This window comes from Staurois parvus, unplaced genomic scaffold (genome assembly GCF_062004578.1).
Source record: "Staurois parvus isolate SC_StPar_1 unplaced genomic scaffold, SC_StPar_1.0 ptg000320l, whole genome shotgun sequence".
Classification (NCBI taxonomy): domain Eukaryota; kingdom Metazoa; phylum Chordata; class Amphibia; order Anura; family Ranidae; genus Staurois; species Staurois parvus.
The window spans coordinates 2,172,092-2,185,413 of NW_028318116.1; the positions used below are offsets into that span (position 1 = coordinate 2,172,092).

General features: G+C 43.2%; 1 protein-coding gene across 1 annotated transcript in view; it reads left to right on the forward strand.

The window, feature by feature from the left end:
- Positions 1-11,288, forward strand: part of CLCF1 (cardiotrophin like cytokine factor 1) — a 114,710-nt gene extending 103,422 nt beyond the window's left edge. The window contains exon 3 of the mRNA XM_089683706.1: positions 71-11,288. Coding sequence (XP_089539832.1) covers positions 71-562 — 492 coding nt within the window. The 3' untranslated portion in view covers positions 563-11,288. The remainder of the gene's footprint in view (positions 1-70) is intronic.
- Positions 11,289-13,322: the final 2,034 nt, after the last annotated feature.

Here is a 13,322-nt window from a genome sequence, read left to right on the forward strand (position 1 = left end):
GGAGTTGTGTTTTAATGTTACCTGTGTAATGATATAAAATTCCAAAATATATCTTTTTTCTCACCATCAGTTAAACTATCTTGGTCCTCCTTTCAACGATCCGGACTTCAACCCCCCTCGTGCCGGTGGTCCAGACGCCATCCCAAGTGCCTCAGTGGACTCTCAGATGTGGCGCAACCTGAATGACAGCCTGCGTTTAGCAGAGAACCACCGGGCCTACAGTCTCCTGCTCTGCTACCTGCGTTCCATTGACAGTGAAGTGGCCAGAACTGAACTTCGAAGAAGCCTGGGCCGCTTCTGCACCAGCTTGCAGGGTCTGGTTGTCAGCATTGCTGGTGTCATGTCTTCCTTGGGCTACCAGCCTCCACCTGAATTCTCCAATTCTTCTCCTCAGCTTGGGTTGGGGTTTGGGAGGGGCAATGACTTTCTGCGTAAGATGGAGGACTTCTGGCTGCTGAAAGAGCTGCAGATCTGGCTCTGGAGGTCAGCAAAGGACTTCAACAGGCTAAAAAGGAAGGTACCTGCAGTGGTGTCCTTCCGAGTTGAATCTCGGGGCTACTGATGTGATGGAGATAGAGGAGAGTGATAATGTAGGAACTTCTTATTTAAACACTTTTAAAAAGAGCAAATACACTTCAAAAATTAATGCTAGAAAGTTTCTGGTGAATTCTGAACCTTGCTCCTTAACTTCTTGACAAAGGATTAAAACCTGGAAGCAATATATAAACCAGATTAACAGTGCTAGAGAGAAAGTTAACTAGATGTCTTCATTCCAGAGTCTTTTTTGCAGTAATTAATGTTACGATAGGAGAAGAACAAAACATGGTTACCAAGTTGGAAGCAACTCCTATGATTTACCAAACAAACATTTCTCACTGCCGGTGGGATAAACTTTTTTTTGTCTGTGCACAATTTTTTTTTAGAGTATTTATGCTAAAAAGAGCTTTATAAAGAGGTGAACAACCACTTTTTGATAGAAGATGACAAAACGTGTTTATTTTTTCAATTTTCTAAGGCCAAATCGGAGCCATTTGCAACATTAAAAAAAACAATAAAAAAGATGTTTTTAATAAGAAAATACTAGATATGTATCATTGATATGCATATTAATCTAGATACATGTGTATTACCATGCACTGTTATGTTCAGACAAATGGAGTGGTCAATTTAAACCACTTTTATGGACATTTAAAAGATGATAAGCATCTACATAGAATAAACTGTTGCACCCAGTAATCTGATTTTAAAGAAGGTGCAGAGTGCCACTTATATAACAAGGAAAAATAGCCTTATATATGAAGCTGTTGACATATCCGTTGCAAATAATATTTTTGTAGCTGTCTCTAAATGCCTTTATCTTTGTACATATATGTGTGTATATTGGGTGCCTTATTGTATGTACTTGAATAATGTATTTTTTGTGCTCCTTTTGCTGCAAAACTCACACAGCCAGACTCAATGGACCAAACAAAAACCCATACAATTTAGACTGCTTTGTAGAAAACTACTTCTGCACTGACATTCACAATATTTAAAGGGGATTAATGGGACGAAAGAAGACCATCATTTGTGTAGCAGCAGATCTGAATAAAAATACAGATTAAAAAACAATATTCAGAAGTTCAAAGAATTCCTCACCCCCTCTATACTGATGTGCTACTTTGAAGAGTTGGAAGCATCTAGTGATGTCAACTGCTTTTTATGTTGAGTCTGTAGGAAATCTTCTGGCTCTAGCAAGAATCATGGGGAAAAAATGGACAATGCTGAACAACTGCTTGTAGAGGAAGGCTCAGTGATCACTGGAGAACAAATTTAGTCACCCATATGTAAGGATAAATTGGCTCTGATCCATGATATGTCTGTTATTTGCTTGTTTGGCACACAAATACTAATTCTTGTTATCAGTAAATATGATAGTGGGCATCAATTAATCAATCAATTCTATGTACGAGGCCACAGTTGCGGTACTCCCTAAAAAGGGATTAATATCACCCTATATCACTATTGACAGAAGAGGTAAAGATTCTATTGTAGCATTACTCCCTTAGGGGTTGCTAATGAATTGGGTCTCCTTTTGGTAATGCACAGCCAGTCATTCAGTATTTTCCACACAAGCTTGCATTTGGAGACAGAAACCAGTCCTTGAGCATTGGTTTTGTTTTTTTTATTGAGGGTATTAGAACTTGAATAGGGTAAGGGGGTATAGGATGGCCAAGGGAATCAATATCTGAGGACAACTTCCTGAACTATTCCGAAGCTTCTCTTTCTGACACAGTCTCTGTTGGAGTGCTAGCCAGCAGCTCCTAGTTGAACCACCCCAGACCCTAGATGAACTTCTCTTCACCCAGCAATCTGGAGACTTTTCCTGAACAGGGGATCAGTCTCCTGTTTGTTTAAATAAGGTGCACAGTCACTAGCAGGGGGCTAATCTGGTTTCCCACCAGAGTGTTCCTTCCTCTATCCGCCCAGGGGGTGCAGGTGTACTCACTCAGATCCTCTCCTGTACCACTTGAGGGTTGGCTGCTGCTTCCAGGACCTTCAGCTGGGCTAATCCATCCCTGCCATACAGGTTGTCCTTTCTCAGGGGGCCAGTGAGGCCCAATTTTTCCACATTTCCAGCCTCACATCTTTCTTCCACTGCTTCTCTCCCACAACCACACTCCGGCTACTGGGCAGGCTCCTACACTTTTAAGGAAGTCCCAGCCCTTTGCCAAGACTTCTGTTGGGGATTGGCTGAGTGCAGTCAGCCACTCCTCCGATCTACCCACTGCCTCCAAGGCCCTCCTCTGAGAGCAGGGGGAAATTCCAGAGGGGCTAGCCTGCAGAGTCTCTCAGTCCTGACCCCTCTGACTATCACACCCAAGCTTCTAACCAGCTCCTGGCTAGCCATTAGGGTTTAGCTCCCCCTAACTAAACTAGGAGGGTGCTACACTCACCCCCCACTAAAAACAGCCATGTTTGTATTGGCTGGGGGCAAAAAGAAGAGCAAAAGGGCTCCTGAGCCCAGGAGCAGGGCATACAAAAATGGGAGGGGGAAAAGGGTACAATAACTGGAAGGGAAATGAAATACATACGCAAATATAAATAAATAGTATAAAAAATAGAGATTTTGCATATGTACACATTTACATAAATTACATATTTACACATCCTGATTAACGCTAACTCACTAGCAGCAGGAACAAATGAACACAGTACTATAATTGGATGGGTAACCAGCAAAAAGTAACATAGAGGTGAACTACCTCCCCCAAGAAGGAAGCCCTTCATCAGTAAACAAACTTTGTTCTTCAAGTGCAGGGAGGTCAGCTGTCCTGTAACCTGCAAACAATTATGAACGCAACACACAAACTCAAGCAATTGAAAATAGTACAGTCCTGTCCCTAACTGTCTATCAAGGTTATAAAGCAGCACAGTATTGAAATGAGAACCATAATTGTTTGGGTGCTTTGGCTTTTTTTTTTGAGTCTTTGCTTAACTGCATCCCAACCGCGCTATAGCCGAAAGACGGCTACAGCGTGGTTGTCTAGTTCTGGGGGGAGCGTCCATGGATGTCCTCCCAGAATACCCCCCCTTCACGCGCCTAGCGGTGCGCACCCGGCGCTGTTGATGATCGCTGTGTCCTGTGGACACAGCTGATCACGTGATAAGGTAAAAGGCCAATCACTGCGATGACAATGACACAGCAGATCACAATGTAAATACAGTTGTCGGTTATCGGCTGCACTATCACAGCATGAGGAAAGTACTGCCAATAACCAGCAGATGTGACAGGGGAGATCTGCACTAATAATCAGGGCACTGATTATCAGTGCTGCCCAGCAATGCCACCCATCAGTGCCCAGCAGTGTTGCCCATCAGTGCCCAGCAGTGTCGCCCATCAGTGCTGCACAGCAGTGTCACCCATCAGTGCTGCCCAGCAGTGCCACCCATCAGTGGCCAAAAGTGCCACCCGTCAGTGCCTCCATTCGGTGTTATCATTCAGTGCCGCCAATCAGTGGCCATCATTGCTGCATATCTGCATCATCAGTGCCTCTTCATCAATGCCCACCAGTGCTGCCTCATCAGTGCTACTTAGTGCCCATCAGTGTTGCCCATCAATGCCACCCGTCAGTGCCCAGCAGTGCCACCCGTCAGTGCCTCCATTCGGTGTTATCAGTCAGTGCTGCCAATCAGTGGCCATCATTGCTGCATATCAGTGCATCATCAGTGCCTCCTCATCAATGCTCACCAGTGCTGCCTCATCAGTGCTACTTATCAGTGCTGCCTATCAGTGCAGCCTCATCAATGCACATCAATGAAGGAGAAAAATTATCTGTTTGCTAAATTTTATACCAGAAACAAAGAAAAAAATTTTTGTTCACATTTTTTGCTCTTTTTTTATTTATAATGCAAAAAATAAAACACCCAGTGTTGATTAAATACCACCAAAAAAAAGCTCTATTTGTATGAAAAAAAATTATAAAAATTTCATATGGGTACAGTGTTGCATGACCGCATAATTGTCATTCAAAGTTCAACAGCGCTGAAAGCTGAAAATTGGGGGGAGTCTGGCGTGTATGGGGATTCTGATGATCCCGCCTGCAAGTCCAGCTCAACTGTAATGTCTCTCCAGTCACACTCCTCTTGTGTTTCCTCAGAGGTCCATCCCTCTTTTTCTATCTCCAGGGGCTCGATCCTCGCCAGTAGTCTGGGCGATTCCCAATCTACCCCTCTGCCACTAACGCTCTCTACTGGCTCACCTGAGGACTGGTCATCCCCGTAACTAGGAGTAGAGAGGTCAGTGTGGGTAAACAAGACCTGCTGATCCGATACGTTGCCCGATTCCTGCTGAACAGCAGCTGTAGACTCTGGCCCTCAAGTGTCTTTCGACAAGCAGGGAATGGCAATGTGCGACCCTTCTCCGCTACATGAGACAGCAAAAGTGGCGGGGGAGTCGCGGTCCCAGGACTGGACATTGCTTGGTGTAGCAGTTTCCTGAATTACTCTGGCCTTCCAGCTCTCTGGTCTGTCTGTGCAGAGTCCTGTCTGTAAATCCAAAATTCAGCTACGAGCTGCCAGATTGCTGGGCAGAAAACTGTTCAGAGGCTCTCCGCAATGTCCGCACCTGGCCCAAGCTCCAACCAGTGCAGTTGGCCTCCTGCTTTCAGGAGAAACTAGACATAATCTTTTGGTGCCCTTGATCATCCCCAGAGCAAAGCAGCCGCAATGCTCGAGGCGGACTCCCGTGTCAGCTAGGATCAGCTCAGAGCGGTAGATTTTTTAATAAAGCGGCAAAACTCCCTCCATCTTTCTCCACTCGCGTTCTCCCTCCACGTGGTGGCTGTAGTGGGCTGTTTTAAAGACAGATGTTTGGGCGTGAACTTGGGCTTCCTCATAGGCGTGGTCACGCCCCTGGCGCCAGCCAGACTGCTGTATAGGAACTTTCCCTCCAAGGAACTAGCCCTCGGTGTGCTGATTTAAGCAGCCCCAGAGCCGCCCCGGTTTCTCCGACAGCAGGCAGGACATTGGGTATATGGGGCATTTCACAAGAGTTCAGCGACACAAGGCACAGTCTTTCTTGGGAGTCACCTGGGTAACAGCACCAAGACTTTTTAGTAGGCCTACCGTAATTTACTGTGTTCCAGGACACTTTTTCTTTTCTCTGGCTCGTTCGTTGCTAGGGGTAACAGTAGCAGGTCACTATAGGTGAATCCCACATTTAGGAGCCCCCACATGTAGCACTACCCCCTTAGGGGTTGCTAATGAATTGGGTCCCCCTATAGTCCTGCTCAGCCAGTCATTCAGCATTTTCCACACATGCTTGCATTTGGAGATAGAAACCGAAATTTGAGCATTGGTTTTGGTATTTTATTGAGTGGCATAAGGTGGGTATAGGATGCCTAAGGGAACCGATATCTTAGGAAAACTTCCTGAACTATTCAGAAGCTTCTCTTTCTGACACAGTCTCTGTTGGAGTGCTAGCCAGCAGCTCCTAGTTGTATTATCCTAGACCCTAGATGAACTTCTCTTCACCCAGCAATATGGAGACTTTTCCTTAGCAACAACAAATCCTCCTACATAAGCTGTACCTGTTTATCTGTGGTCTTTACTTCTCTACAGCTGTTCAAAGTTTAGAATTTATAATGCTTGTCTAAGAGTTCAGAAAAAAAGGGCTAGAGATCTGAAAATATACACTGCAGAGCTCCGTAAGGAGAGCTCGGAGAGAAGATTGGAGGGAAAGGGACATGCCCCCCCCCCCCCCCTCCACACAGCTCACAGGAACAGAGCTGAGGCTCTCAATATGCTGGAGCTCCGAACCGTCAACATTTTTCTCTTGGTGTCAGGAAACGTGTTAGAAGTGAAGTAGCAGTCAGAAATGACTCTTACTGCTTTTAACTGAGTATACACTTATCTCAGTTAAATGTGATTTGTTCATATGTCATGTCTGAGGTGTACAACCACTTTAACTTACTTCCCATGAGGCATACTCTAAGATAGAAGTGAGGCACATGGTGAAAACTCCCTCTTCATTAAAAGGATGAGTGCAACTCATTAAAATGGATGGCCAACTCTTACATGTACTTCTTAAGTTCACCAACTTGGATTCCACTTTAAGTGGTTTTAAACGCAAAAAAAAAATGTTTACCTTAATGCATTCTCTGCATTGAAGGAGAAGTTTAGGGTTAAAAACAAACCTCTATACTCACCTCCCTGCTGCAGCATTAGTGCATTGTTGCAGCTGTCCCCCACCAGCTCTAAGCCCGAGAACTGAGCGATCACAAGACCACTGATTTCTCAGTTCTTGGTGTGCTTTCAACAGAGAGCAGTGACTGTCAGTTGCAGCACTTCGCTCTGCCCCAGCGCTCATTGAAGTGTTGGGCTGGGAAAGGGGTGGGAGCGGCTTGCTCAGGCTCTCAGCGACATGCTGAAAGGCTGAGCCAGCTGACAGTCAGGTATCTAGGTGGATACTGACTTAATTGCCGGATCCTTTCAGAACCTGGAGACTGGCATTGTTATTCAAATACTTTGTGTAGTGTCATATGCCTGTGTCTCCTGCCGTGCTGTTTCATTCCTCTGACTCTCCTGATTCCTGTAGTGACTCAGAGGGTCAGAGGAAGGAACAAGCCTTTGGTATTAGACGTAGGCATCCAACACACATGGAATTGTTGACTGCCAAATAACCTTTCCACGGCTGCAGTGTTGGAACACCAGAAAAGTAGTAGAAACGGGCCACCAGAGAAGGGAGTAAACAGTGTCTTCTCTTGCACTGAAGTATAATTTTTAAAGCTGTAGAGACCTGGATCTCTTTATCAAGGGGACAAAGGGATTAGTGTATTGAAATGTGAATTCTATCCTAAAGTAAAAAGGGAATTTTGGTTGAAACAGTCTTCATACATCACAGGCAAGGTAGCCATACCAAGGTTTCTTTGTTTTGAGGAACCCAGGAGAGGTTCTGCCTTTTAGAGGGGGTGTAGTTATGATATGGTCCCTCTTCCATCCTAGCTAAGCTGACAGGGTTTCGGAAAATCAACACTGCATTGGCCAATACCATTGGGGCACTGGATATAGCAAAGAGCAGTAAGCTTGTGTAAATAGCAATTGTAGATCACAGGACAGTAATTACATTCAAATTTAATTTGCAATGACCCATCCTAATTTTTAACTTTTAGGTTCCAGTTATAATTTTTCCCTCAAACAGATCACTGCTTTGTATTTTGCAGGACATTTTGTTGAAAATATATAAGCTAATATCTGGCTGTTGAGTTAACTGCTTTGGTCTTAATAACACAAGAGCAAAATGCAGAGGGTTGCTGAAATTTAGAGCAAGCAATCAGAATGTAGCAAGACCTAAAAATGTATTCTGATTGTTTTGCTGTGAATTGATGTATTTTCCTCTTTTCTCTTGGCCTAATTAGTTAAAGGCCCATGTTCCTAAACAAGCTTTAAAGGATGGACCATCCCGAGTTGTTGCGTTTTACTGTTTCCCACAAGAGATGGGTTTGTTCATGCCATGGTAATACATTATTTGACTAGATGTTGGCAACCAAGATTCTACCAAGCTTGTCTCCACTCATGTCTACCAAGTTTACCTCCAATCATGCCTACCAAGCTTATCTCCAATCATGTCTACAAGCACATCTCCATTCATGTCTACCAAGCTTATCTCCAATCATGTCTGCCAAGCTTATCTCCAATCATGCCTACCAAGCTTATCTCCAATCATGTCTACCAAGCTTATCTCCAATCATGCTTACCAAGCTTATCTCCAATCATGTCTACCAAGCTTATCTCCAATCATGCCTGCCAAGCTTATCTCCAATCATGCCTGCCAAGCTTATCTCCATTTATGGTGATCAAGCTTATCTCCAATCATGTCTACCAAGCTTATCTCCAATCATGTCCTGATAGCATAACAAATGAACATTTTTTAGCTTGGCAGTCCAGATATTGGCTGGATAATAGTCCATCCCTTTAAAGCATAACTTCACCTTATTTGCAAATTAAATATAATAAGGCTTGGCAGAAAACGAGTCAACTTTGTGAACAGTAATAGACACTTAAAGTAGACCTTTCCTGAGAATAACTTGGAGGTTGCTTCGCAGACCCCATGAAAACATGTTTTTTTCCTGACTGCTATGTTGGCAATTTCCAATAACCCCCTACCCCAGGAACACTCCTCCAGCCCCCTTGCAATGTTTTAAAGGTATTATTATACATTCTGTGTATAAGTACTGTGAGCCCAGGTCAGTAGGATGATACAGCCTCATAACAGTCTGGGCTAACAGGAAGTGCGCTGAATAATGGTGAGGGTCATTCAACCCAGAAGAAGACCACCACTGAAGGCAGAGGAGAATGCAGAGGGTAGTGCTGAAGTGGGTGCATTTTTTACGGGTGAGGGGGATCCAATTTTTAAGAAATGGCAATGATTTTGAAGGAATTGGGTCTGCAAAAAAGCCAGGCAACTGGAATTTTCATGAACATTCACAGCCTTCATGTTTTCCTCATGAATGGTTACAGGGTACCAATAAATCTAATAGTTATGAAACATTATGAATGTGAGTGTAAAAAGCTATAGACAAGCCCTCTGCCAAAACAACAAAACCTGAAGATAGCATCTTGGGGATACTGGATACTTCAAGAGTCCTAACAGAATTGGGCAGATAATGGATACTTTATACAAAGCTGATGACTTTATTGCCATGCCTTGCATCGTCTAATATGTTAATAAGGTTGAGCTATATTTGAACATCTACTCTAAATATAACTTAAAACGTTGGTTTGATTGTCTATATAATTCAATTGTCCAGTTACCTTTTTTCTTTTTCTTTGCTTTTGTGTGTTTTGGCACCCCTCTTCCTTTGTACATATTTATTTATTGCTATTTGAAATGTTATTTATTTTATCATTGTATTTATTTTGGTGCCTCTAGGGGTACCGGACGTACAGGTATTCTTTTGACTGCTTAAAATATGCCTTAACCTGTGGAATATGTAAATCTATGGAATGTCAAGTTTTATTAAAGGGTCAAAGCTTCTATTTCATGTATGGAGGTGGTTTTCAGCTTTGGTTGTTTCCAGTGGTGAGATTATTTTCCTGGGTCTTCCCTTTCTCTTTGGATACCTACTGTTCCAGCTGTAGTAGAACAGGTTTAGAGGCGCACCTAGTGTAGAAGTCACAGATGAGGTTAGATTTTAATTTTAGTTTTATTGAAGAATTTACTTCACAGGTAAAAATCCAAGGCATTAGGGGGGAATTGCCTCCCCCTTCATCAAGGTTGTGTAGATTGTTGTGCCAGCATGGGTATGGAACCGGAGATCAGCTTCAGTTGAGTGCCTTTCTGGTGCTGTCAGATTGCTGAGATTTAATCTTAATGGTCTGACAGCGCCAAAAGGGCTCTTAACCGAAGCCCAGCCCTGATGAAGGAAGAGGCATTTACCCTCAAAACACATTGGAATTTTTTGGGAACTACGTTCTTCAATAAAATTAAAGTCCAACCTCAATTTTGACTTCTACACTGAGCGTGCCTCTAAACCTGTTCTTGATCATCTCCCAGAGCATATCTCAGTCACTTTTAGAGAGGCAGCAGCCAGAGACCACAATCAAGTTTACCAAGACCATACCCCCATCAGTTATTGGACTCTGTGAAGGACACATTATCTCTGTCCTCCGCCATTCGATATCCAGCCAAACACAGGTCCAACATAGTCACACACACATATTGGATGTTGTAGTAAAAGTCACCACACTTCTTTGGCTGTGTTATCTTCAGCATCAAATAAATGATTAATCTAACAGAGAAAACTGGGTATCACCAGTATAATCCTCATCCATGAAAAGCAGATTTGTCACTAAAATAAGATCTTCCATTACTTCGCCCACCTTCCTCCCTTAAATCCATATAGCAGCAAATTGTAAGAAAGATTACTGTGGCTGATTCCACATCTCTTGAAGGTTGACAATGTCTCTAAATGCCCATCTATTTGGTAATGTGACTTCTGCTGAAGAGGAGAAACAGCCAATTGAAAAGATGATCATCCACTCATTGGAGATAACGTCACCAAATACTGCGGCATGTTATCACATTCCTGTGGGATCCCATAGCAATGGATTCTCCAGCCAAAATAGGAGTTTTGTACCTTCTACTGTTTATTAGTTTAAAGGCCTGAGAACAATGGATCCTAAAACACAAAAGATCTCCTTTATATATTAATTCTGGGTTGACCCTTTAATAAGAAAGATTGATAAGGAGGTGTAGAATGCACAGGCTCACAGCAACCAATCAGACTTCAGTTTATTAGAATCAGGGCAGGTAAACATACATTTTGTACTGGTTATTACTCATAATTGCATTTTCCACATTGTTCTTTCCCTAATCAAATAAATATGTAAAGTCAAATCATTAATAGCAACCAATCAACGATCATGTATTGTTGGTGGCATCAAAATAGCCTAGAGAATGACAGAATCTGGTTGGTTGCTATAAATGACTGCTCCCCATTTCATTGTGCATTGTAATTCAGGAAAGTTCCTCTACCTATAGGTAGGCATGTATGTATATATCTAGACAGTGTTTTTTTCCCCCCTGGGCCTTTGTTATGCTGGCACCTGTTCTTGAAATGTGTATGTCACATGACAATATACTGTTCATTGTAGAGGTAAGTCTCAGTGTGTATATACACCACAAAAATAAATGAATGTTTCAGAATGTAATAAATATTGTACCCATTCCTGTCCTAGATGTATGGATTCAGGCACGTCATGTGTCTCAGTCTGTGTTTTAATAAATCGATTATTCTTAAACTCTGTGTTTAATTGTGAAGTGTCTGTTTTTGGCATGTGAAATGCACACCAGACTCACCTGGACACAGAATTATGTAGACGGTGGATAGAGTTTTTCTGTTTGCTGATATTCAAACTTTCTATAAGTGGCAGCATAAACCACATCATAGACTACTCTACAATCCTGTGTCCCTCAATGGACTCCCAAGGAAAAGATTTTACAGTAAGTAAAAAAATCTTGTTTTTAATTATGTCCGTCCAGTTCCTAGATTTAAACAGCACAGTCAGGTGGATGACACCACTTATAATTCATGCCCTCTCCAATCCCACCTTGCTGACTGCACAGTGAAATAACAGAAGAAGACTAGTGAGGTTATCCTTTTGCTCACTCTGCTGTCCCTTGTTAACACATTTGCATGTGGCACACCTGATTGGCTCCCATTCACTGCACCCCCCCCCTTCTCCTAGTGCTGGAGGAATACATTGCTTGGATTGCAAGACACTTAGATAAAAATTGGATACATGTAAAGCGTAAATTAACCTTAAAAGAGATATTCCACTGATCCTCCTTCTTCCACCCAGTCTGCCACTTGTGGCATTTATTTTTGGACATGGGTATCTATTTTTGGCTGATACCTGCTCCTACTTCCACTGGAATCACCTAGGTGGTCCCAGCATAAGTTCTACCCCCCGGCAAAGAAACGGCCCAGGAAAGACAAGGCTGTATTTGTAGTATTTGTAGCTGCCGAATTTTAATAAAAAAAAACTGATCTCCTTTAATGTTTTATTCATAAATACAGAGATACATTAATTTGTGTATTTTGACCCTGCCTGGAGTATAGTTTGAATTGGAGAGAATCCAAGGCTTATATAAGTATATAAGGTGATTAAAGATTTGGTAGATGGGGGCATGGCTTGATGACGGACCAAACAGCAGCTTGATTCCGAGCCTCCGGTTTCCCTCTCCAATCTACATGGTATCCTGCAGCTGAACTTTTTCCAAACCCCCCAGTGTCCTTCCTCCTGGTGGTGGGCACCTCTTTGAGCCTTTACCATGGTCAAAATCAGGCAGACCACAGCTCCATCAGTGGTGGACCGGCTGGCTTTGTTTCACTGGCAAGATATAGCCAATCCTCCCGCCCTGTCCTCTTGACCACCTTCTCTTCTCGTCTCAAGCAGCGATTCTCCCATGCTGGTGAGTGCTCAACCTGTAGACTCTCCTGACCTGCAAATGGTTTCACCTGCTCCTCTGGGCTCAACACAAGACACAGATACTGAGGGGGATTCTGACCAAGAGCCTGCTGAGAATACTCTATTACAGATTATGCAGGCTATACAAGATTGCAAAGCTACTCTCACTATGCAAATAGAAACCATTCATTTTGATTTCTCACTATTAAAGCAAGATGTTCAGAATCTGAGGAAGAGAACTGGGGCGGCTGAAGAGCGTATCAGTTCCTTAGAGGATACTCTGCACCCATTAACTGCATCTGTTCGAACAGCAACAGCTAAAGCCATAGTAGATGACTTAGAAAACAGCTTCCACTACAACAACAGATAAAGAGAAAACAGGTGGCGCACACACCTAGTGCATTATCCAAGGTTTATTGTGAGGAGTGAAAAAATAAAAACATACTCACAGACGAAGCATGTATCTAAAAAGCATAGAAAAATGACGATGGCCACAACGGCAGGCAAGGTGTTCTCACTGTCAGTGCGGTCAAATGGTTGACGCATTTCGGGGACGAATCCCTTTCCTCAGAGCTAATGACCAGCCTCTGATGCAGATGTGTAATGAATGGAAAGTGGGAGCCTTGCTGGTGATGCCTCACAATAAACCTTGGATAATGCACTAGGTGTGTGCGCCACCTGTTTTCTCTTTATCCAGTGGCTGATTTCCCCGTCTGAGTAGGGCTGCACCCCTGAAGCATTTCCTTTGGTTGTCGCTGTCCTGGTACCCTTGCCTTCCCTTTTGGCTGTGCATATCCTGAGGCGCTGGAGAGTACATACGATATCCACTACAACAACCTCAGATTTGTAGGCTTCCATGAACGCTCAGA